Raw genomic sequence first — 27,441 nt, 5'->3', positions numbered from 1 at the left:
CACTGACGACTGCATTAGTGCTGCTTCTTGCACCCACGCTGAACTCGTCAATTTCATTAACTTTGCCCCTACCTTCCACCCTACCTTAAATTTACTTGGACCATTCCAGATATCTCTCTCCTCTTTCTCGATCTCTCTGCCTCCATCTCTGAAGACAAACTGTCTACCGATATCTTTTACAAACCTACCGATTCCTGTGGCTATCTTGACTATACCTCTTCGCACCCTGTCTCCTGTAAAATGCCATTCACTTTTCTCAGTTCCTTCGTCTTCTGTGCACATTTCAAGGATGAGGTTTTCCTATCTAGGACATTAAAGATGGCCTCCTTCTTCAAAGGACGGGATTTCCCTTCCTCCACCATTGACATTACCCACACCCAGATCTTCTCCATTTTCCAGACATCCTATGTGCCCGCTGCCTTAACAAGGATAGTCCCTCTTGTTCTCATCAACCACCCCATGAATCTCCACAACAAACACATCATTCTTCACAACATCTGCTTTCCTCAACAGGACCCTATCAGCAAACATATCTTTACCAAACCCGCCCTCCCACTTTCCACAGGGATCGCTCCCTTCTTGATTCCCTTGTCTATTTGTCTCTCCCCACTAATCTCCCTCCTGCCACTTATCCCTGTAAGTGGCAGAAGTGCTACACCTGCCGATTCAGCTCCATTCAGGGCCCGAACAGTGTATGATTACATTTGACAGCAGCCAATCTCAAGGCATCCAGTGCTGCCTTCTCTGCATTGGACCCCATTCCCGATCTGACATATCAGTCTCTTCTGCATTGATGAGGCCACTCTCAGGTTGTAGGAGCAACGCCTCAGATTTCATCTGGGTAGCCTCCAACCTAACGGCATGAACATTGATTTTTTCATCTTCTGGTAATTTTTTCCTCTCACCCTTCCCTCTTATTCAATTCCGCACTCTGACCTTTTCTCCTCACCTGCCTATCACGTCTTCACTGTACCCCTCCTCCTTCCCTTTCTTCCATTGTCCACTCTCCTCTCCTATTAGATTCCTTTTTCCCCAGCGCTTTGCCTCTTCCACCTATCATATTCAGCTTCTTACTTAATTCCCCCTCCCCCACCAATCTTGCTTCACATATCACCTCCTAGCTTGTCCTCCTTCCCCTCACCCCACCTTCTTATTCTGGCATCTTCCCCCTTGCTTTCCAGGTCTTTTAAGGGCCTCAACCTTATTGATTTCCACAGATGCTGCCTGACAGCTGAGCTCTTCCCGTACTTTTTGCGTGTTGCTCTTGGGTTTCCAGCATCTGCAGAATCTCTTGTGTTTATAAACACAGAAGACAATGTGGCCATCCACTGCAGCCATAGAAGTGACCAATCATAAGCATGTTTCTGGAGGCCCAGAAGGTGAGGTTGCTCCAGTGCAACAGCTTCTCCACCTTAATTTCTTTCATCCATAGGTTTCCTGCAACTCTGCATTTCTACTTTATATTTACATCTCTTCTCTTTCTGCCGAGTTCATGGATTGTGGAGATAGGGGAAGGGTGAAGTAGCAGGTAGAGGTTACCATGGGTGTTGCAGCTCCAAAGTTGAATGTGGGTGGCTGGTGGACTACTAGTCACCCTCCTTGAAACTAGTCCACCCAGATGCCCAGGTGACTCTGCAGCCCTTTATAGGGAAAGCACTGCTTACCCTAGCGAGAGAGAGACTACAAACAAAAAGTCCCAAACATTGCCCACCCTAAGGATCTGGCTAATAGACCATGCTGGCAATAAAACCTTTTAAGCAGTCGGGAACAAAAGGTACAGCCTGGACATGAACCTACAGAAGCCAACACTGGATGAGCCTGACTGATTCCCCCCACACCCCTCCCCAAGTCTGGGCAAGGTCAAAAAAGCAATTAATCAGACCAGCCATGGACCATCTTTCTGCTGAACTCTTTGAAGCAGCTAGTCCTGAGACTCTGGATGCATTCCATGACATCCCAACCAGCATTTAGCTGGAAGACACTTTGTAACAAGACTTTCAAGATGGTACAGTTCTCTCCCTCTTCAAAAATGAAGACAAGAAGTCAGACTTTATCAACGATTGAAGTATTTCCCTCATATCCATTGCTGGAAAGATTCTTACACAGATTATTCTCAACTGCCTCTTTAGCTCTATTTCAGAGGAACTGCTGCCAAGGCTGAATGTGGCTTCAGATAAGCACACAGTACTGTTGACAAGACCTCCTTGGTTAGAAAGGTTTGGGAAAGAAACACTGAGCAAAGTATGGATCTCTATGAAGTCACACTCAGGTTGGAGGAACAACACCTTATATTCGTTTGGTAGCCTCCAACCTGATGGCATGAACTTCTCAAACTTTCGCTAATGCCCCACCTCCCCCTCGTACCCCATCCGTTATTTAATTATATACACACATTCTTTTTCTCTCTCTCCTTTTTCTCCCTCTGTCCCTCTGACTATACCCCTTGCCCATCCTCTGGGTTTTCCACCCCCTCCCCCTTTTCGTTCTCCCTAGGCCTCCTGTCCCATGATCCTCTCATATCCCTTTTGCCAATCAACTGTCCAGCTCTTGGCTCCATCCTTCCCCCTCCTGTCTTCTCCTGTCATTTCAGATCTCCCCCTCCCCCTCCCACTTTCAAATCTCTTACTAGCTCTTCTTTCAGTTAGTCCTGACGAAGGATCTCAGCCCGAAATGTCGACTGTACCTCTTCCTATAGATGCTGCCTGGCCTGCTGCGTTCACCAGCAACTTTTATGTGTGTTGCTTGAAATTCCAGCATATGCAGATTTCCTCGTGTTTGCATCTCTATGATATCTTCATTTTCCTAACAAAATCCTTTGATATATTAAAAGGGCAATACCCTGGGTCATCATTGCAAAGTCTGGCTGTCCTAGAAGATTCATCCAGATCATCTGCCTCTTTCATGATGGCATGCTGTGTCTCATCCTGTCTAGCGGTGACACTTCAACAACATTTGACATTTCCAATAGCGTGAAACAGGGCTGTGTACTTGCTCCAGTCTTGTTCAACCTGTTTTTCTCATGTGTCCTGAACAATGCTCTCTGTGTCCTTCAAAGAGGAGTGTAACTTCAGATACAGACTAGATATCATGCTCTTCGACTCCAGAGACTGAAGGCAGTGATGAAGGATCTTGAGAGGTGAATCATAGAGGCACTGTTTGCTCATGACTACATGCTTGCGGCATATACAGTGGTTAAACTCAGTCTCCACAAGATTGAGGTCTTGTACCCAACTGCTCCAGGCTCCGTGGTTCATCCTTTCATGAAAAGCATCAAGGCCACTGGCCTGAAAGATAGTTGATCATTTCAAGTACCTTTTCAAGTTCTTCTGCTGGCTCTCAACACCTGGCTTGAATCAGCAAGTCTAGTCAGTCACAAGTGACAAGCTGCAGAAATGTCAATGTCAACTAAGATCAAAATATACAAAGCAGTTGTACTCACTAGCTTTTTGTATGGCTCTGAGACCAGAAAACACATCAAACAGCTCAAATGTTTCAACATGAGACCTTCACAGTCACTCATGGGCACTAAATAGCAATACAAGGTGACAATCTAGGAAGAACTGGACAAGGCTAGTCTGGTTAGCATTGAGGCCATAATCCTGAGGGCACAGTTGCATTGGACAGGCTATGTAATCCATATAGGTAAATCCTGCTCACCACACCAGCACCTTTATGGAGTTCTTGCAGAGGACCACTGGAACCAGGGACATCAAAGAAAACAATTGAAAGATTGATTTAAAAGACAGCCTCAAACACAACCCTAGCCTCTTTAGTCTGTACACGTGGCTAAGTTCCCTTATCTCATAAATTATTACAGCAAATTTCTTCTACACCCTCTGCAAGACATTCACTAGACTATGATACCCAAAACTGCACATATTACAGGCAACTCTCAAGTTATAGCTGTTTGGGCAACAGAAATTTGCTCTTACAGAATTAACAAATCACAATCCAAAATATGAGGTATGGAATTTCTGTGAAAACAAAGCAAATAAACACACACCTCTTTCACTCACTTTTCTTGACACCTACATAGATAATGTGGCGTTATGGAAAATCCTGATATGGACTACTTCCTAAGCATGCAACACCTGCCACCAACCCCCACCACACCCTCCCCTGCAACAAAGGAATTATCTGTACTCCAGTTGTGGCCAAATCAATGATAATCTATATTGTTGCAACCAATGCTCTTGTTTAGAATGCCTACGATTCCATCTACTCTCTTAATCGACCTGCTTTGCAACTTTCAATATACATAATCTCCAAAAATTCCTGTACCCATGATTGAATTGTGCCATTCAGATAATGTCTTCCCTTGTTCTTTCTAATAAACAGGTTTTCTGTCACTGTTACGCTATCACATTGCCTTTCTACTACAAGAAAGATGAGGTCCTCAATAAAGACCCTAATGAGAAATTACCTTGAATGAGTACCATGACCAACTATTTTTCCCACTGGCTGCCTTAGAGCACAACTACTCTGTGGTAGTCTTTTAGATATAAACATTGAAACCAGAATTGTGACAAGAAGTCAATATTTCATTAATACTGGAACTTTATTTCCAAACTAGACAACGGGGGTGACCCGTTGGGGCACCCTTTCAGAGCAGGGTAGTGCAGTCTGATGTGACCAGAATGAACATTAAATTTTCCTGAATGCTATTGCTATCTCTTTGATTTGGAAATTTAAATAGAAAAACTCAGTTTATTAAACAATAGACAATAGACTATTGCAGGAGTAGGCCATTTGCCCCTTCGAGCCAGCACCGCCATTCACTGTGATCATGGCTGATCATCCACAAACAGTACTTAAAGAAGAAAGACGCATAGCAAGACAAATATGTGACCAGAATGAACATTAAATTTCCTCGAATGCTATTGCTATCGCTTTGCTTTGGAAATTAAAGAAGAAAAACTCAGTTCATTAAAGAAGAAAGACGCGTAGCAAGACAAATATAGCTCCTTCTCGTTTAACGAAGGACACTTTTGATGACATTTCTGGCTGATCTGCCACCCTTCAAGAATACTCTAACGTTGCCATTTCTTTTTCCCCGGGTTAAAGCCACATACCCCTGACCATGCTGGAATACCGGTTTTTCCAGAAAAATCAGCACATTCTCCATGGTTTGGCCTTGCGCCTTATGTATAGTTATAGCAAAGCATGACTGTATTGGGAACTGGCTCCGCTGAAGAGGGACATCTTCCCCTTCTGATAAATTGAAAGTAATTCTTGGGATCATGACAATGTCATTTTTGAACGCACCAATGTTTATCTTTGCTACAATGAGATTCTCACGCAGTTCTTCTACCATCATTCACGTTCCATTGCAAAGCCTTGGTGGATCCAAGTGCCTCATTGAAATGATGGGAGATCCCCTCTTCAATTCCAGTTTATGTGGTGGCAATCCAGAGAGTTCGACCGAATCAAGGAATTCTGTTGGAAAATGAGTGGTGTTAGCCCCTTCACTTACGGCGTTGAAGGAACAGTATTCTTTCATGTTTCTAGGGAAGCGTCTAATACATGTGAAGTTTATTTTTCCGCATCATTTCATCGAGAGGAACCAAGATAGAACTCCTCGAGATCAGTTCTGCAGGATTGTTGAATGTCGGGTAGATGAAATCAATACATTCTTCAATAGTTTTTGCTGGCAGAATCATATCTTCAGGTAATCTGATTTCATCGTTTTCATTTTTCTCAATCTCGTCTTCTCCAACATCCAATAAGAACTCAGAATATTGTCCTTCTCCCTCACTTGCTTGTTTCTCTTCAATTGAAAGTTGATGAAGCTTCTCCATAAGTAGGATTTTTTATGCATGAATTCTCCACATCAGCATCATTTCCTCGTTTCACAACTGCTAGAAGCTGATGGAAATCGCCACAGCAAATGGTTAAAATACCGCCGAAGGCCTCATTCTTGCCGGATACATGACGAAGAGTCCAGTCCACAGCTTCGAAACTCTCCCTCCTAATCCTGGGGCACTCATCCCAGACAATAAGCCTCGCATTTCAGAGTAAATTTGCAGTATTGGTGTTTTTATCAGTGTTACAAAGGGCATCTTCATTGACTTTGAGCGGTATCTTGAATCTTGAATGCGCTGTCCTACCACCAGGCATCAACATTGCTGCAATACCGGATGATGCTACAGCAATAGCAACACCTCCATCTTCAGGACACGCAGTCCTTTCATCCTTTGTGTCTTCATCTCTTCTAACCCCTTGTTCTTTCTCTCTAATCCTGGAGTCATGCTGCCCTGGCCTGATCCGATTCTTGTTCTCTCCTCCGTCTGTGCCTATTGTTGTCATTTCGGAGATGTGCATGCCTGTCCTCCTCTGTCTTGTCTTCTCTCATCTTTTTTGCCCTGACTCTTTGATCCTGGAGTCGTGCAGCCCTGGCCTCATCTGATTGCTGTTCTCTCCCTCTCCTTGCCACTTCCCGACGACGTTTGGCGTCATCTCTTGACCATAATGTCCCCCTTCTCTTTCCACGCAGCATAATTAGGCTGACCATTTTTTTTTACATTAACGCTGGATAGAAGAAACAAAGCAGTAACACCAAAGCTTCCAGGATGCTGATTTTTCTTGATGATGTGGTTCGCACTCTCCTAAATGGATGTGATATAGTCACCGCTGTCCTTTGATTGCAGCAAAGGGTTTGATATGTGTTTCAAAGTATAGTGAAACCCCGTTATAACGCGATCATTTGGGTCCATACAATGTAATCACGAAAAAAGCGGAGTCACGCTAAATCAGTGTTCAGGAAAATTAGCGTTGAAACTGACCCAATGTTGACCTAACATCCTGAAACACCCCTATTTTTGCCCTATTTGACCCTTTTTTTTTGCACGTTTACCTTCTGGCAAGTAAATTACCTTTGAATTAAAGAATTCTGCGAATAAATCGTTGTTGTTACTGTAGAAACTAAAACGCAAATTATTTTTTAGTGAAGCTTTTAAATACACAAAACAAATAACCACATTCAAGAATATTAGCAATCATCATTTACAAATTATTTCTTAAAAAAGTGATCGAGTGTTCCTTGCTTGAATGTAGCATGTCGCTAGCTGCGAGCAAACTCTATAATACTTCCGAGTTGGAGGTTTTTTAATGTGGCCCACCTCCTGAGTCTCCAGCCAGCGGAGGCTAGCCTCGACGTGTTCAATGGCTTCAGACACTTAAACTCGGGGTTTCACTGTACTTCAATACAATAAGATTTAATTATCTCTTGTTGATGGGTGACAGTTAGATCTGTCCCAATCCTGCACATGCTGATGGTGATTAGCAGAATGCAACCCCTCGAAATAGAGCTGCCCTGCCCTTTTGCTCCGGTAAGTGTCACTGCTGAGGCTGGCTGTGGGCGTGCGTCGGGCTGTCACGTCCCGATTTCCATGATGGCAGATCGGTTCTCGGGTGAAAGGCAGCCTGTTGATTTTTGGCGAATGAGCAATTTTATACGAATATATAATCCTGAACTTTGCCTGCATTCCGTAAGTTAGCGCATTTTAATTCGATTTAGCCAAAAAAAGTGTCGCTGTAATGCACCGTTTGCGCTAATTGGCGGTCACAAACAGACAGACAGAGCATGGGAGTTTTAGTAGTTTACAGATTTCCAAATTTAAATGATCTTATGTAGATAATAAGATCATGTTTTTCACAACTTATCGGATCTGGATCACATTTGTTACATGAAGTGCAATATATATATAAACACCACAGGACCTGTATTATTTGAATTGAACTTGAAGCCAACTGGACTATCTTGAGTTGGCTTGCATTGGTGAGCTACTGTATTTTGCTTACCTCTTTAGCCAAGCTCCAGTTTGAATGTTCCAATTGTCCAGGCACATTTTAAAACTTGTAGCAGTCTGGTAAAAGGAAAATGTAAAAAGCTCTCAGTAAATAAGACTACTAACAGGGAAAAGCAAGATTGTCCAACAACATTGTTTGATAAAGGGTATCTTCTACCATCTTTATAATATTGTGAAAACATTATACCACAATGCAGTTTCTATTTATTCAATCCACATATGCAACTTAAACGCAATTGCTTTAGAAGGAGAACATTTTTATCATTTCCTCTTCTCTGATATTTATCTAGTAACTGTGTACAAAGAACAAATACAGGGAGTACTTTGTTGATTTCAAGAGACAACATCTTTTGGAAAGATCTTGTAATTACTAGAAATAGCCAAGAAACCACAACAATGTTTTCTGCCTTTCAGCAAGACTGACCAATGCAACACCAGAACATGGATCCCCTACTTACATTTCAAGTAATAAAATAGCAAAAAATCCTGCAATTTTATTACCTCAAACACATCAGAATTGTATTACCTGATTTACACGGCAGTTAGAGGTAAGTACAATTAGCCAAAGAACTTCCGAACAATATACATTTCCCAAGTTTAAAGAAGCCCAAATGAGCACAAAAATAATCTTACATACTAAACTCTAGAACTTTTACTTTCCCATGATAGTTCACTTCCATTATTCTGCCAGTACTGATGCCTTTTGTTTTGCTGAGCAGGGTAAATGCATAAACACAAGAAAGTCTGCAGATGCTGGAAAACCAGAACACCACACACACAAAATGCTAGGGGAACTCAGCAGGTCTGGCAGCACGTACGGAAATTAATAGACAGCCGACATTTTGGCCCAAGGCCCTTCTTCAGGACCGGACAGGGGAAATGCACGGCATTAAATACAAACCTATGGTCTTCAAAGGAAAAACAGCAAGCACAATCGTGTGCGTTTTCTCATCCTGTGGTGGGCAATTGGGGGGATGGTATTAAACTAGAGGGCCCCCAAAAGTGGAATGGTTAAAAAAAATCACAATCTCTAATTTATTCATGCTCATTGGTTCAGATCCAGACAGTGCATCACCACAGATGGAGCTTTCAAACACTTGAAGCTAGCCACTTAAAAACAGTTCACACTTCTTCAAGAGGAGGTACAAGTATTCTGAAACTCAGAGTGACCCGCAAATCATTCATAGGCAGGAGAGTAACCCACATCCACACTTAGCAATTGCTTCAAATCTGATAACCACAAGTCCCAGCATGCATACATAAATAAACAAAGCTAAGCTAAGTTCAAAGCTGTTCGAAGCTAAGTGATACATTACTGATACCACATCACAGATACCATACTAACAGCTTCCTCCTTCTCATGGAAGAATATTATACAATCAAAGACAGGAGCAGATAATGGGTAGGGCACAAGCACTAACTACAGCATAACGCCAATGAGGCATACTCACTATTGCTGCTGAGGGTGGAACCAGAGAAAACATACCTAACTGCCCTTTTTACAGCCACTTCTCCCTTACAAACTCTTCTGATTCCAGTTCCACACGATACAATTTGAGCTCATTTTATTTTGCCCTATTCCACAAAAAAAACCCACAATTTTGCTTTACCTTTTTAGATATTCAAGAATAGCAACCCAGGCAATTTGTGATAGAAGAGGAAGAAGACAGTGATAATAAATTCACATCATCTTATTTAATAATTGATCCATACGCAATGACACTGTGTACATTAGTAAGATGATGGGATGAGCACACAATGAGTTATCCGAAAAAATTGACCAGCAGGTGGCAAGAAATCAGTGGACTTGCTAGCCTCTGTGGGGGCTTAAAGTCTGATGTATTTTAATGCCCAACAATAATGGTTAATGGATATGCACAATGAAACATTTGGTGCCTTGGCAAGTTTGTTGCAATGCAAGCTTGGGGTACTTCATCATGACTGGAAACCAGTAATTAAAGGAATTTGATGAATATCATGGTAGACCAACAAATTGACCTCCAACAGATTTCTAAGTCATGCTGCAAAAGAAAAGACCTCAAATCAGCAGGGAAGTCTTACAGGTCCAACTATAGACACTTTGCCAATACTCATCAATCAGCTCAGCCAGCTTGCTGCTGTGCATAGAGAGGTGTACAGCATTGCTAGCATTCCTTTGGAAAGTTACAATGCAACCCATCAAAGGCTAGAAACGTTCCACTCAGCATGAATCAACCTTAAAGTCAGCATTGCATCAGAATACTGGGACTGAGAAAGGGACATGGTGTTTGGAACATTTATGTTGACTTTCATTTTTTGGAATGTGGCCAAGAGGACGCTGATGGTGGGTAGTCACGACATGGGAGTGTTGATGTGAAAGGTGATTGTGGTGATTGTGTTTATTGTGTCTCAGTAACAGCGGGTGCTGAAAATCAGCCCAGCTATTAAGTAGTTGCAGGCTGTCTCCTCTCTTGACTACTCCACAGCTCTATACCACATATTTTTGTGGCATGGGTTGAACTCTCAGTGATGTTATCAAGTATACAGTGGATCACCATAGCCTTCCACAGCCACTGTACTAAATATTACAAGGTTTCTGTGAATCACCCAGGCAAACTCATTTCTGCACAGGCCGACTTGCTCTGTAACATTCTGGATCACCATGCAGCATTTCTTGTATGCACATTGCCCACATACATGGTTTCAGCAATGAAATCAATATGCACAGGTGGGTGTGTAGGTCTGGAAGGCAAGTGAAAGACATTTGCAGGAATAAGAATTTGATTGAGAGGACTTATCAACTGCAGTTTCCAGTGCCAGACTCCAAAAGACAGACTACCTCAGGCAGATTCCAGTTAAGTTCAAGGTTCAAAATAAAATTTAATATCCAAGTACATATACATATGTCACCATATACAACCCTGAGATTCACTTTCTTGGAGGCATACACAGTAAGTCCAAAGAACACTACAGAATCAATTAAAGACTGCACTCAACAGGACAGACAAACAACCAACGTGCAAAGGACAATTAATTGTGAAAATGTGAAAGAGAAAAAAATAATTAATAAATATCAACAACATGAGATGAAGAGTCCTTGAAAGCGAGTCCATAGGTTGTGGGAATAATTCAGTGATGGGGCGAGAGAAGTTATTCCCTCTGGCTCAAGAGACTGATGGTTGAGGGATAATAACTGTTCCTGAACCTGGTAGAGTGTGGGTCCTGAGCCTCCTGTACCTCCTTCCTGATAGCAGCAGAGAGAAGAGAGAATTACCTGGGTAGTTGGGGTCCTGTTTTCCTGCGAAAGTGCTAAGTGTATATGTGCTTAATGAAGGGGAGAACTTTACCCATGATAGACTGGGCCATATCCACAACTTTTTGTAGGCTTTTCTGTTCAAGGGCACAGGTGTTTTCATACCATGCTGTGTTGCAGCCAGTTGATAAATTCTCCACCACACAATTATAGGTTTGTCAAAGTTTTAGATGTCTTGCCGAATCTTTGCAAACTTCTAAGGAAGTAGAGGTGCTGCCATGCTTTCTTTATAATTTATAATTCAACTTAAGTGCTGGGCCAGGACAGATCCTCTGAAATGATAACACCCAGGAATTTACGTTGCTGACTCTCTCTACCTCTAATCCCTTGATGAGGACTGACTCATGAACCTCAGTTTCCTTCTTCTGAAGTCAATAATCAGCCCCTTGGTCTTGCTGACATTGAGTGAAAAATTGTCTTGAGAAACTTCTAAATTGTGCTGAAGCAGACTTCACAAACAATGGAAAGCCTGCAAGTCACACAGGAACGGACAAAATCACATAGGTGGCACCCAAGAATACGCTGCACATTCTTTGTGCGTGAGCATGTCAAGTACACAGAAAAGCACAGACCTCATCAGTTTGCAGCAAATTGGCAATTTTGCTTTACTTGATTTATGTGCTTCGTGGAAAATTTTCTAGATTGTAACATCTTAAAGCCCTAAAATCTCTGGCTACTTTTGCTTCAGACAGCAGCCATATGGAATACGTATATTTAAAAACATATTTGCTTTAAGGAAGTGAGGATGTTGTATATTATTTTCCAAATATATAAATAAATGTCAGAGACACAGTTAATATCCTGTTCACTGTGAAATAAGTCAATTCCCATTGATTGTCATCCAACTACACCTTGAGATGTATGCCGGATAACGTTAATTATGAAAAAATGATTGAAAAATTTTCGTGACAATATTTTTGTAATAAATGAAGAAACATATGATTCATTGATTTTTGTGCAAGTAAAAGCAACCAAGTCAATTTTGGAAATAAATTTTGAAAGAGAGAACATCATTTATGCAAGAATATTTCAAGGATTGATGAGTCATTGCTGCAATTCTAGATTACTTCATCTTATATCTTTTCAGTGTTTAAGTAATATTTAATAGAACCAAAGAAGTGAATACTACACAAATGCAATGTTTACCAAACTTAAACCATGATAGAAACAGATACAAATAACTATGCTCAGATGTGTCATTTCAGGACAGTGTGACAGCAAAACAACTCTAAATATTTTTAATCTAGTTAAACTTCAAACACAACAACAGTGTGTGCCTACCAATGAGACTACACTCATGAGGATGTGATAGTATTGCTGTGTTTACCCATGCAAAATATTGCAGTTATTAAAATCCAGAGTGAAACAGCAATGGGTTAATTAATGGTCAGAAGCAATCATTAAATCAGGAATTGCAAGATTTTCAAGAAGATCTCATTCAACTTCACCCATCTCCAAGTATTTTACAACATAGCATTCCAGAAGGGCATTAGCCCTTAAGCATGTTCCCCAAGACAACAACAAATCAGCTATGTACAGGAAAAAGGTTATTGATCTGAGGAAATTGCGCTGGGAATTGGCATGGACCTGAACAAGGAATCTCAACAAGGAGTTTAAGTATTTCAATAAGAAATTTAAGTACTTGTGTGATTCCTGAGATATTGTGATCAGATAGTGTACTGGTGTGAGCAGCCACAAAACAGAAGGCATCTCGCGCTGGGCAATGCCAGCAAATGAATTTACCCAACAATGTGGACACAGCATGAAGGAGAGACAGGTGCTTGTACCAGATGGAAATACAATATCATTAGGCCAAAACATTAACTCACTCTCCACAGATCTGACCTAGTGAGTATTTCTGGTATTTTCTGTCTTTGCTTTCCCACGATCTGTTGCAGTATATTAAATTTTGTAAAATATTCAATGAAAGTCTGACCAATTCCAAGTGACACTTTAACTCTTTGTGAGCTCACAGCATGTAAGGTGTCAGTACAAGTTAAACACTGTAGGTTTGTTAAATGTTTGATAGTGACAGGATTCTTCCTTGGCCTCAGGCACAGTGGCATGAGGATGTCTGTCAATCAGGCCAGTTGTTTGAATGAAAGAAACCAAGCTAAGTTAGTGGCATGAGAAAGAGTTGGTCTACCTCTGAGTGTCTGTCGCTACACTTATAGAACCCCCCGTTTAGTGAGATGCAACTGTTTGGCAAATTCAGCGGAGAGGAATTTGAGACATAATGTGACTTTGTCTAGAATGGGCAAAAGAGTCTAGGTAGAAGACTCAAATTGAAGGTCTTCCTGCAGATTGCCGTATACCTCAGTGTTGACAACTTGGAATCAAAAAGCCTACAGATATAGTATATTGTCTAACAGAGTGGCTTAGGCAAAATGTTTCCTCTCTAAAGACTCACTGGCCATAGCCTCTTTGCAACTGGGCATGTTATTGCCTTCTGAGGCTCCCCGAGAGGTGAGCCATTGCTGCCAGTGCTTTCACCACTGGAACATCCATGGAACGAGCATGCTGGCAAGCAAATGCTGGAGAAACCAATCCATGTGTTAACACATTTTGGAAGATTTCTTAGCATGCTGCCAAGTGAAGTTTACTGATGTTAGTAGATGATCTCCCTACACGGCAAAAGCGTAAACTGGTGTAATGCGCTCCTTTATTGAGAATTTTCCACCATGGTTACATGAAATTTTGAGCCTCAGTTTAGGTTGAGTAACAATGGTAGATGGTCATGAGGAAAAGATTAAGGGTGTGTGTAAGTGCCAGGCTCAATGTTGTAATTTGCAACTTCAATCCACATTGATCACTAGCACAATCTAATGTTGGTAAATTGAGTAACACTTAAAAAAAAAACTGGGCATTACTCATGTCAAATTTTAGGCATTGATTTTCATAATCTAATTTATGCACAAGAATCTCACCTCAATATTCCAGATGTTTAAGTTTGAGATTAGGTCCCACTGCAAATTGCCATTTTTATCAAGGCCATTGAACCCAAAGCCAGCAGCATTATTGACTGCATCAGCTAAAGGGAAGCAGAATATCACATGGTTATTGCATAATTGAAGTTGTGAAAGAACATCCCAGTTACTGGAACAGTTAAACCACAGTTCTTATTTCATTTTACTAATGAAGAAATATTGCCATTCAGAAAGAAAGATTCTACTTGAAATGAATGTCAGTAGTTAACAACTCCCTCCATAACTACTGACTCTGGCTTCTCCAGCCCATCCCCACACACAAAAAAATCCCTGTTTCTGAAGATACACAAGTCACAGTGAGTACTAATTATAATTATCACTGATTGAAAAGTGAGTTGTCCAAGATGGAGTTGTACATATTACATGAATCTTAGATCAATAAAACATTTTTGAGATTGGTTTTAGGTAACTTGTCCCACTGGGTTGCAAAATACTTTTACAGTAAACTACTAATAAGCTGGCATGATTGGGACTTTGATGCAGCCAGACTAGCAGATCTTCTGGACTAGTGGATGTTGTTTATTAATACATCAATATACTTTCAATACATGATTTCTTTAAAGATAATACATAGTATTTTAATAAATTTTCCAATGAAACTGCTAAATTTAAAAGGAACGCGAAGGATGGAACTCTGCTCAACTTGAAGAGTGCGTGGAATTAGGTGCCCCAACAAGCAGAAAGAAGTGTGGGACTCAAGATCCTGTTAAGTGGAAGGAAGTTAGATTCAGAATCAGTTTTAATATCACTGGCATAGGTCATGAAATTTGTTAACTTTACAGCTCAGTACAATGAAATACATGATAAATAAATATTGAGGAAAAAACCTGAGTTACATTAAGTATATATATGCCGATTAAATTGTTAAATTAAATTAAGTAGTGCTAAAAAAAAACAGAAATAAGAAAGTAGTGAGGTAGTGTTCATGGGAGAAGAAGCTGTTCCTGAATCACTGAATGTGTGCCCTCAGGCCTTTGTACCTCCTTCTTGAGAGTAACAGTGTGAAGAGGGCATGTTCTGGGTGGTGGGGATCCTTAATGATTGACACCACTTTTCCAAGGCACCACTCCTTGAAGATGTCTTGGGTACTGCAGAGGCTAGTACCCATGATGGAGTGGAGTGGATTAATTCTACAAATTTCTGCAACTTTGTGCAGTAGCCCATTCCTATACTAGATGGTGATGCAGTCCAACAGAATGCGCTCCACAGTATATTTGTACAAGTTTTCAAGTGTTTTAGTTGACAAACCAAATCTCCTCAAAATTTTATTTAATGATAGCCAGTCTTGCCTTCCTTATAGCTGTATCAATATGTTGCATCCAGGTTAGGTCCTCTGAGATTTTCACACCCAGGAACTTGAAATTGTTCACTCTCTCCACTTCTGATCCCTCTATGAGGATTAGTTTGTGTTCCCTCATTTTACCCTTCCTGAAATCCACAACCAGCTCTTTGATCTTGCTGAAGCTGAGTACAAGGTTGTTGCTGTGACACCACTCATCTAACTGGTATATCTTCTCCTGTACACCCTTTCGTCACTATCCCAAATTTTGCCAACAATGGTTGTATCATCAGCAAATTTATAAATGCTATTTGAGCTATGCCTAGTCACATGTTCATGGATGTAGAGAGGTCAGAGCAATGGGCTAAGCGCACATCCCTGTGGTGTCCCAGTGTTGATCGTCAGCAAGGTGGAGATGTTAATCCGGTTAGGAAGTTGAGGATCCAGTTGTAGAGGGAGGTACGGAGGGCTAGGTTTTGTAGCCTTTCGATCAGGACAGTGGGGAATAGTGGTGTTAAGTGCTGAGCTATAGTCAATAAAGAGCATCCTGATGTAGGTATTTGCATGTCCAATTGATCCAAGGCTGCATGGGGAGCCATTGAGATCACATCTGCTGTAGCCCTATTGTAGCCTTCCTGAGACAGGTGTTGATTCTAGCCATGACCAACCTTTCAAAGCATTTCATCACCGTAGATATGAGTGCTATTGGGTGATAATTGTTGAGGCAGCTCACGCTGCTCTTCTTGGCCACTGGTATAATTGTTGCCCTTTTGAAGCAGGTGGAAACTTCCAACTGTAGCAATAACAAAGTGAAACTATTTTTGAATACCCCCACCAGTTGGTTGGCACAAGTTCTCAGAGCCTTACCGGGTACTCCATTGGGCCCTGCTGCTTTGCAAGGGTTCACCCTCTTAAAAGACAGCTTGACGTCAGCCTCTGAGACAGATCATAGGGTCACCAGACGCTGCAGGGATGCTCATAGCTGTGTTTTATTGTCCCTTTAAAAGTATTGAGCTCGTCTGGTGGTGAAGCATCACTGCCATTGATGATGTTGGAAGTAATGGCCTGCAAACCCTACCAGAGTTGACGTGTATCCGATGAACGCCTCTAACCTCTTCCAGAATTGTTTCTTTGCTCTTGAAATAGCCCTCTATGAGTCATACCTGGTTTTCTTATAACGACCTGGATCACCAGACTTAAATGCTACAGATCTAGCCCTCAGCAGACTATGAACCTGGTTTATCCACAGCTTTTGGTTTGGGATTGTACAGTAAGTTTTCGTAGGCACACACTCATCCACTCAGATATTAATGAAGTCAGTGACAACTGTGGCACACTCATCCAGGCTCAAAGATGACTTCCTGAACACAGTTCAGTCCAGCAATTCAAAGTGCCTCTGCCTCCCTGCTCCATACTTTCCTGGTCCTCCCTACTGGTCTTTTGTCTCTGCCTATTCCCAGGGAGTAGAATTACAGCCAGGTGATCAGACTTCACAAAGTGTGGGTGTGGGATAGCACGTAAGCACTCTTGATCTTAGCGTAATAGTGGTCCAGTGTGTTATTTCCTCTGGTACTACAGGTGATTTGTTGATAATAATTATTTCGTGACTTAAGTTGGCCTGCTTAAAGTCCCTCAAAATGATGGGGAAGGCATCAGGGTGTGCCGTTTCATGTCTGTTGATTACAACTCAGTTCGTCTAGAGCCTGTTTTGACATTAGCCTGAGGTGGGATGTACACCGCTACCAAAATGATCACTGAAATATCCCACGGCAGGTAAAATGGCCGGCACTTAATTGCGAGGTAGTCCAGGTCTGGTGAGCAATATTGGAACGTCCCCGACACGTAAGTACAACACGAAGAGTTGATGAGGCATACACCTCCACCTCTGCTTCTGAGAGACCCAACCGACCAACCTTGATGATGTATAGTGAACCTGCTGATCTGAATTGCTGCATCTGGCAAGGAAGGGGTTTACCAGGATTCTGTAAAACAAGGGACACACGCAGTCCTAATGTCCCTTTGTTACAGCATCCAAGCTCTGTGATCATCAATTTTATTTACCAGAGACTGCATGTTTGCCAGCAAGATAGTTGGAACTGGGAGTTGAAAACCTGTTTTTTTTTTAAAAAGCACACCATCAGAGCAGCATATTGACCCCTCTTTCGCTGGCAACTCATTAAAGGAGCAGTGTGCTGGTCACAGTCCATTTCCTTCTGTTTTAAGCAGTGATTGATCATCCAATTGCATTAAAACTCCATCACTGACTGTACATATCTTAGAAACAGTTATGGTTTTCAGCTGTTGCAGGCTAAAACAAGAACATTTGATGATTTCCTTTGCTTTCAATGGAAGCTGCCGTTTTTGGATGATCCTTATTGGCGCTCCAGAAGTGCAGGAAACTTTGCCCAGTGACCTAGGCACCAACCCACTGGGATTTTTAAATGGTCATTGATTTATTGTTCACTGCACTTGCTATTGATCAAGGTTGTGGACTAAAATGTCAATGTCACACCATGGAAAGGTTGCAATGTTGATTTCCAATACAGTTGTGTAAGGTGATGGGGAAAAGCAATTTTTCTTCTGTGTGTGTGTGTGTGTGTGTGTGTGTATGTATGTATGCCTCAGACAGAAAAATCAGAGTGGCCCAAGAGGGAAGGATGTGCACGAAGAGAGGGGGAGACAGAGTGAAGAGAGGCTCTGAAGGTTTCAGAGGATGGACTCAGCAAGGAGGGAGAAGGGAGGGAGAGGGGAGAGAGACCGAGGGAAAGAGAATAAGAGAGAGGGAGAGCAAGAGGGGGCAAAGGGGAGAGAAGAAAAGAGACTGTTTTTGAAGCAACAAATGCTCCAGCTTGTATTGCTTAATTTGTTTTAACATTTTCCAGTGCCTTTGAACCACTGCCAAATAGCCCTCTATTTTCTTTTCAAAAAGGAAGCATGCTTGCAAAAGGATCCTGATAGTCCTCGATCTTGTGTTCTGAAAACATGCATCATTTTATTTTTCATTCCAACAGCATCTTAAAACTTGAAACAAATAAAAACAGCAAGACAACACTGAAAACAGTCAGAATTTCTGTGTGTATGTACCTAGAAAAAAGGCAACTAAAATAGGCGTTGGATCTCTAAAGCACAAGGCTGATAAATTAATAACAGGAGATAAAGAAATAATAGATAAATGATATTTTGCATCAGTTTTCACCCGTAGAAGACATTGCAAATATCCCCAAGGTAACAACAAATGGGTTAATTTCGATTAACAGGGAGCAACATGTAAAAATCCCAATCACAACAGATAAAAAAGTATGGGAAACTTACAGAATTAAAAACAGACAAATCGCTGGGATCAAATGGCAAGCACCTGATGATTTTAAAGGATGGAGCTTGGGATATAATGGATCCATTTGCTGAAAAATTTCAAAACTAATTAAATTGCACCAGAAAATTAGAAAACAGCCAATTTGACACTCATTCAGAAAGGGAAGGAGACAAAAGGCAGGGAACAAGAGTTCAAAGTAAATTTATTATCGAAGTGCGTATATGTCACATTATACAACCCAGAGATTTATTTTCATGTGGGCATTCACAATAAATACAAGTAACATAATAGAATCATTGAAAGACTGCACCCAACAGGACAGACAACCAGCGTCCAAGAAACTAACTATGCAAATGCAAAAGAAAAAACAAAGAAATAATAATAACAACAACAATAATAAGTAAGCAATAAATATAGAGAAAGTGAGATAAGGAGTCCTTGAAAGTGAATCCGTAGATTGTAGGAATGGTTCAGTGATGGGGTGAGTGAAGGTAACCCCTCTGGTTCAAGAGTCTAATGGTTGAGGGGAAATTACTATTCCTGAACCTGGTGATTTAGGTCCTGAGTTTCCAGTAACTCCATCCTAATGGACACAGTGAGAAGAGAGGATGGCCTGGAAGGTGAGGGTCCTTGCTGATGGATGCTGCTGCCCTGCAAAAGCGCTCCATGTAGGTGTGCTCAATGGTGGGGAGGGCTTTACCCATGATGAACTGGACCATGTCCACTACTCTTTGTAGGCTTTTCCATTCAGTGACATTGGTGTTTATATTCCAGGCCATGATGTAACCAGTCAATATACTCTCCACCACACAAGTTTGTCGAAGTTTTAGAGGTCATGCCAAATTCACAAGCTTCTAAGAAAGTAGAAATACTGCCGTACTTTCTTCATAATGGCACTTATGTGCTGAACCCAGGACAAATACCTTGGTGTTATCTGAAATTATAACACCAAGGAATTTAAAGTTGCTGACCCTCTCCACCTCTGATCCCCCGATGAGGACTGGCTCATAGACTTCCAGTTTCCTCCTCGTGAAATCAATAATCAGCCCCTTGGTCTGGCTGACATTAAATGAGAGACTGTTGTTGTGGACCTCTCACCCAATTTTTCAAACTCCCTCCGATATGCACCTTTGATTCAGCCAACGACAGTGGTGTTGTCAGCAAACTTGAATACTACAGTGAAGCTGTCCATAGCCACACAGTCTTAAGTGTGAAAGTGAGTAGAGCAGGGGGGATAAACACACAGCCTGGTGGTGCAGCTGTGCTGATGGAGATTGTGGAAATGTTGTTTCCAATCCGAAATGACTAGGGCCTGCAAGTGAGGAAATTGAGACTCCAATTGCACAAGGAGGTATTGAGGCCAATGTCTTGAGGCTTATTGATTAGTTTTGAGGGAACAATTGTATTGAATGTCAGGCTGTCGTAAGTGAAGAGCATCCTGATATCTGCATCTTTGCTGGACGTGTGTTCCAGTTGATAGTTTTTATCACCAACCTTTCAAAGCACTTCATCACAGTGGAGGTAAGTGCTTAAAGGATGATACAGATTGTGGCAGGTTACCACGTTCTTCTTAGGCACCGGTACAATTGAAGACTGCTTGAAGCAGGTGGGTATCTCAAAGCAAGGCGTTAAAGATATCAGTGAACACTTCAGCCATATGGTCAGCACAAGACTTTAATACTCGGCCAGGTACCCCATCTGGGCCAGATGCATTCCGTGGATTTAGCCCTGAAGGACGCTATCATGTCAGAGACTGAAATCACAGGGTCATTGGGGGCTGCATGAGTTTGAGAAGGTTCCTACGTATTTTAGATAGATAGATAGATATATATACTTTATTGATCCCGAGGGAAATTGGGTTTCGTTACAGCTGCACCAACCAAGAACAGAGCATAAATATAGCAATACAAAAACCACAAACAATCAAACAACAATATGCAAACTATGCCAGATGGAAATAAGTCCAGGACCAGTCTATTGGCTCAGGGTATCTGACCCTCCACGGGAGGAGCTGCAAAGTTCGATGGCCACAGGCAGGAACAACCTCCCATGACACCCAGTGTTGTATCTCGGTGGAATATGGCCAGAGTCCAATAGCAAAAAGTTCAATATCCGGTCTACAAACACGTTCCTCGATCGTAATATGACCAGGATTGCACCATCCGTTGTTAACCAGAACAGCAAGCCCCCAACTCCTTTAAGCTTACCGCTCTCAGTGCTTACTGAGCTCAGTGTTCAGTGCATTTTGATGGTTAAAGCAAGCATAAAAGGCATTGAGCTCATCTGAGAGCAAAGCCTTGGTATGTATATCGCATGGTTTCACTTTGTAGGTTTCAAGCCTTGCCACAGCTATTGAGTGTCCTTCGTTGATTCAAATTTGGTCCAGAAATGCCACTTCTCACATGAGATGGCTTTCCGGAGATCGTATCTGGACTTCTTGTATTTTACTTGCTCACCAGACCCGAATGCCACTGATCTGGCCCTCAGCAGATTGCGGATCTCATGATTCATCCAAGGCTTCTGCTTGGGGAAGACAATGATTTTGTGGGGACACACCTGTCTACAATTGTTTTTATCAAGTCCTTGACAACCATGATGTATTCATTCAGATCCTCTGATGAGTCCTTGAACACAGCCCAGTCCACCAACTTGAAATAATCCCGCAGCCACTCCTCTGCTTCCCGAAACAGCCTCTTTGTTGTCCTCATCTCTGGAGCCTTGCTCTTCAGCTTCTGCCTGTATGCAGACAAGTGATCAGATTTCCTGAATTGCCGTCAGGGCATGGAACGGTAGGCATTCCTAATTGTAGTATAGCAGTGGCCATGTATGTTGGGACCTCTGGTGCTGCAGGTGAGATGTTGATGATAATTTGGCAGATGTTTCTTCAAACAAGCCTGAATGAAGTTCCCAACAATGAACTGAATGGCGTCTGGGAAGGCTGTTACTTGTTTGCTGATGTCGGCACTCAGTACCTTGAGGGCCTGTTTAATGTCAGCCTTTGGCAATATATAGGCAGTTTAACATACATTGTTGTCAAAATGCTAGAGTTCATACTCAAAGAAGAATTTACTGCTTATTTAGGAAGGCTGAATATAATCAAATTTAGCCAATATGGTTTTATGAAAGGCAAATCATATTTGACAAATTTGCTTAAATACAAACTTGTACTTTGAGGAAATGATAGGGAGACTTGTAGTTGTAGTTTGATTTCTAAGAGACATTTGACAATGTGTCACATAAGAAGCTGGTGGATATATCAAAAACCCAGGGTACTGGAGGAAGTGTGTTAACATGGATTAAAACTGGAAGTTGCACAGAAAACAGACTTAGAATAAATGTGCCCTTTTCAGGTTAGTAGGTGTAACTAGTGGACTACCCGAGGGATCAGCTCTAGACTCTCAATTGCTTACTATTGATAGTAATAAACTGGAGGAGGGACAAAAATGCTAAGGTTTCCAAAGATACAAATATATGTGAAAGGGTAGGTTATAATGAGGACATTGTGATTCTACACAGCATATAGAGAGATTAAGTTACCTGACAAATGGAGTTTAAATTGGGGAAGTGTGAGGTCATGCAATTTGGTAAGAGGAATCAAAAGGCAGTTGATTATCTATAAGGAGAGGGAATGCAAATGAGTACGGTTCAGAGGAATCTTACTGTTCTAGTGAATGAATCACAAAAAGTTAGCAGGCACGTCTAATAGTAGTTAAGACAGCAAGTAGCATAATGCTGCTTGGATTGAGTGGTTATCCAATCTTGGCAATTTACTTTTCATCACCATACAAGGAGACATCATCAATGTGCTGTTCATTGTGGTGTCCTCTGAATGCTTGGCCTTTATTATACTTATCAATCAGCTGATTGGTCATTATTACAGAAACTCAACTGTGATGTGGGGAGGAAATCTAGTCACTAATTGGTTGCTTGGCGAATATCGTGCATTGTAGTCTGGAATTTTGCCCACATTGGCTAATAAATAGGTTCAAGGTCTACACACCTGCTTACAAAATTGTTCACGGAAAACCATGCTTCTAGGAATTCTCTTGCATACTGCGTGCTTGCTTGCGCCATGACCTTCACTGATGCCCAGTCAAATTTGTGCCCCTCTCTATCTTCATGGGTAGAAACTAGGGAGAGTTGATCATGCAGTTACTGCTCTTTATTGTAAAGGACTGAAGTTTTAGAATAGGGAGTATTTGTTCCTCATACTTAGAGAAGGATATGATAGAATTGGAGGCAGCACAAGAGAGAAGGGCGGGAAAGGAAACTGAAGAACAATTCCCATTCAAAGCAATCTGATATTCTAGAAAGCAAATAACCATCTTGGGAGAAGGAAATTAAATGAAACAAATATTTTCCTTTTATTACTCAAATTCCATTGATCCACCCAGGCTGATTTCAAAATTGTCACAAAAATAAAGCATTCATGCATATTCTACACCCTGAATCTTTTATAGTTTTCAGCTATTGTCTTCAATAAACAAAGGCAAATACAGGTTAAACTTCTGATAATATCAAATTACCCTATTGTTTCTAAAATAATTTGTTAATATCTAACATTTGATAATTCCTGCCTTTTCTTTTGCTCCCATGGTTCAAACAAAGATTGCAGAAGCTTTAATTCACCATAAAAATGTAAACATGGCAATAATATGCACCAAAATACTCTACCTAAAGTCCAAGCAAAGTAATACTTGGGTCTAGATGCATGAACTGAGATGAAGAGGTAACAGAGTCTCCAGAAGAATGAGGTTTCACTTATAAACTTGTCATCCACGTTATAGGAGATAGGAAAGTTCTTGGTAATTCCCATAAACCAAACCATACAGAAAAAGGTGATAAGCATTTTGTTTGCCACAGCTCTCTAGAAAAACAAAAACAAATGTCAGAAAATATCATGTTTTGATGGCACAGGATCATCAGTAATAACATTTTTATATGTGGAGATTATGAAAAGCAAATAAAAATGCAATGAATTAATATTAAAATGAAGCAATTTTAAGTCAAGGGAACCATGCTCATAACTTTATAAATCCTTGCAGAAATCAAAAATAAAATATTGATTAGCAATAATAATGGGGTTTAAAGTGGAATGTGCACACTGGGGTTGTGATGCATTACTCACTGGCAAGAGACAAGCCCATGATCAAATGAAAATGCCAACCTAAAGCTGAAATACTAGTATTTATCAGTGTGATTCCCCTAATGTCCAGTGGTGGTATAGCAGACCATGGAAAATACATTCACAGTACTTTTTCTAAGTATACTCAAACATAATCCATCTGCCAACATTCCCTTTTCCGCTTAACTCACAATTTCTGATGCATAAATTAGAAATAGTGCTAGCATGCAGCTCTCTCTTAGGCACTCCCTTCACCGTGACCCAGTCCTTGTGGCTTTCTTTGGTCGGACTACAAGAAGCACCTACATGTTCAGGCATCAGAACGGTGCAAGAAGACAAAAGGTAGCAACCCATCATTTGTGCTATCACTGCAGCTTCCAACTCAGCTATTGATCCACTGTGTATTCTAGAGTGTCGCTAATGTGCAAGATCTGCATCAGATTTGTCTTTGGGCACAAGCAGTCTGCGGTCAGAATGCAAGGTAAAGATGAGCTTATTTCTGTAGAAAATGAGATTCCTCAGAAATACTGCTCCAGATTCACAGACCTACTATAGGGCTATGCAAAATGTTAAATTGCTTGGGGCAGCCCAGCTGCAACTCTGTACAGCTTTACACCCAACCAGGAGGCCATTATTCATTTCTTCTGGCTTGATTTCCAACACATGCAAACCCAGACATTCTGTTGCTTCTGAAGGCTGTTATCAGTTTCCACTGCAGTCTACCAATGTGTCATCCATTACTGTGGATTACCTAGAGAAGCATCAATGTGTTCATGAACCAGTTTTATTTTTGTATTGCATTCAAGTGACGTGCTTTATGATCTCACAGTTACCATTTTCCTTGCTGTTGCCTCTATCTGTTGTCCAAGCATGTCCTTAGGACTAGACTTTATGGTGATCTGTAGCTTCCATTATTATGTGATGTTGACAGTCCACAATATAGGGCCAGCACAGCAGCATGAAGAATAAAGGTATTCAAGGTACACAAAGAAGGGATAATTAATAATAATCAAGCAACACACATAAAAGTTGCTGGAGAACGCAGAAGGCCAGGCAGCATCTCTAGGAAGAGGTACAGTAGACGTTTCGGGCTCAGACCCTTCATCAGGACTAAATGAAAGAAGAGCTAGTCTCCTTCCTGGCCTGCTGCATTCACCAGCAACTTTTATGTCTGTTGCTTGAAATTCTAGCATCTGCAGATTTCCTCGTATTTGCATTCTTAAATTAATAATAATGTTTTATTTTCTATTTGAATATTTTGAAAGGGTTTAAAATGATGATTTTGTTGTCCTGTGTCTAGCAATGTAGTCAAAAAGACAATGGATTAACAAATGAACCTGAATGAGATGATCAGCAAAACAGAGGAAATAATATGGGAGCTCTGTTTGAGTGATGGATATTTGCTTCTTCTTCTTCCATGCTCATGGGGTGTAGACATCACAAGCAGACACATCTTTAGGAGTGGGAAGTGACCTCCTTGACTTACTGCAGTGCTTGTACTGTATTTACAGAGATCTACTAGAGTTGGAATTCACTGACTTGGCCCTAAGGTAATCTAATTTAAACAAGGGCATATTTGTCTTGGAGGCTGTGCAGTCATTAACTTGACTTTTTACATAAAAGGATGAGGAAATCTGAATAAATTGTACTTACAATCTCTGGCATTTAGAAAGGGGACAGATGATCTTATTAAGACACAAGATTCTGAGAACAGATGCTAGGAGCACACTTCACATGGTGGAAGAGTGTAAAGACAGTGGATATAGTCTTTCAAAAAGGAATCACACAGTTAACTCTGAGAATGGAGTAGCTTTGGGTCTCATAGTTGTGAACACTGGGAATTCCTTCCCCAAAGTCAAGTTATTTAGTATATTCATGGCTGAAACTGGTGGAGTTTTAGTCCATAGGCAAGTCTAAGGCTACTGGGATTAGGCAGGGAAGTGGAGTCGACACCAACGATCAAATCACTCATGATCTTATTGAATGACAGACTACATTTAAGGGACGCAAAGGCCTGCACATGGTTCAATTGATGGTCTTATGAAAAGGAAAGAGAGCAGATATATCTAAAGTCAATGCAGTTGCATCCTGAGAAATAAATTTCTGATGGTGTATTTTGTGGGTAATTCTTGCCCTTGTTTAGCTGGCAAAGAATACTGATGTACTGAGTGCTGTTAAATAAGTCTACTTAAGTTGCAACTATATATTCTCTACATGGTACATATTTGCAGTTACAATGAGTGATCCGTGTAGAGAAGTGACGGAATGAATGATAATTGACTAAGTTGTAGCTTTTTGAATGATGTCAATTTTCCAGAGAGTTAAAAGTCCCTCTGCTACCAGTGCACTGTGTCTGCAGTATGTACCACTAATTACTACCAGGTGCACTAAGGCAAGGGTTCTCAGCCTGGGGTCCACAGCAAAAAATAGTTGGGAACTCCTGCGCTAAGGTATTTTTAACAGCAGCAGCTAAACTTCCAATGTGTACAGCCAAAGGACAAAGACAGAAACTACAAAGAAATTTTCCCATATCTAGAAATCTGATAAAATCCAAAACAAAGCAATCCATTTATTGGATCATGGATGAAACAGCTAAAGTTGTTTTGGCATTGAACACAACTCTGGGGATGTTCTGGGCTGTGATGCCCTCCAGTAAATACTATCATTCTTATTGCAGTGGAAGGTTATAAGATTATTCCTATGATTCTTAATGATCTTGACTTTACAAGTACTCCTTGAAGTAACACAGTAACAATGTTACCCTCATGACAGGGGAACCACTGAGCATGTCCCTGGAATTCATCTTTTTATCTTTGAATCCAAGCTGCAATGAGGCCTGCGGCCAAATGAAGTCACCCTGGGACAGCGAACAGATTCTAGTTAAATTCACTGCTAACAACAGCTGTTACCTTTACAATCATCAGGGCAAGCTGAAGCCTTAGTAATTGACCTAATGGATTTATCCTGCTTTTTTAGTCCGAGTGGCTCACTCCTCTCTGACATTCATAAGGCATTTGGCAGCAGCACTATCAAACTATATTTGATACAGCATCACATATTAGAGCAGTTAATCAAAAACTTTGACAAAAAGGATGGATTTAAGGAGTACTTTACAGGTGAAAACTGAGGTTTAAAAAAAGAGATTCAGTAAGTTTTAGGAAGAGAACTTCAGAGTTCACAGACAGTCAATTGAGGGCATGGCCAACATTTGAGAATATATAAAAGGTGGAGCAAAGTCCCTGGAAAGACTTGACAGACAAAAGGCCAAGATGAAACGCTGTAGAACATATCACTCAGGTAACGAAGATTAATTTGTGGGGGAAAAATGTTTACCATGACCAACTGAATTTAGATGTCATTACGTGAAGGAACATCAGTCAGAACAATTGCTGCTGGCCTCCCTTTGATGTAGCTCAGCCTCAACTACCCGAATTCAATCCTCATCGCTGTCACTGGGTGAAGTTATGTCCTCTCAATGTAGGATCCCACAGGTGCTGCCATCACCTCATACATGATAAAGATGTGTAGGTGTGCAAGGTAACTGTCCCTAGTACGAGGTGAGCAGTAGAATTTGAGAAAACTTTAAGGGAATAGGTAGTGATTGTGGGAGTGGGGTGGGGGGAGTAGGATAAAATGG

At 41.2% G+C, this 27,441-nt stretch overlaps 1 protein-coding gene across 4 annotated transcripts in view; it reads right to left on the bottom strand.

Moving 5' to 3' along the window:
* LOC134357735 (lysophospholipid acyltransferase 1-like) overlaps positions 1–27,441 on the bottom strand; it is a 117,274-nt gene that overhangs the window by 24,259 nt on the left and 65,574 nt on the right. For all 4 annotated transcript variants that reach the window (XM_063069362.1, XM_063069365.1, XM_063069364.1 and 1 more), the window contains 3 exons: positions 23,354–23,546; positions 14,028–14,131; positions 7,801–7,865 (listed from right to left, as the gene is read on the bottom strand). In XM_063069362.1, the coding sequence (XP_062925432.1) occupies positions 7,801–7,865; positions 14,028–14,131; positions 23,354–23,546 (362 nt within the window). The remainder of the gene's footprint in view (positions 1–7,800; positions 7,866–14,027; positions 14,132–23,353; positions 23,547–27,441) is intronic.

Source organism: Mobula hypostoma, chromosome 17, assembly GCF_963921235.1.
Source record: "Mobula hypostoma chromosome 17, sMobHyp1.1, whole genome shotgun sequence".
In the NCBI taxonomy this organism is placed as follows: Eukaryota; Metazoa; Chordata; class Chondrichthyes; order Myliobatiformes; family Myliobatidae; genus Mobula; species Mobula hypostoma.
Note: the sequence above shows the minus strand (reverse complement) of the source record. Positions and strands in the feature narration are given on the sequence as shown.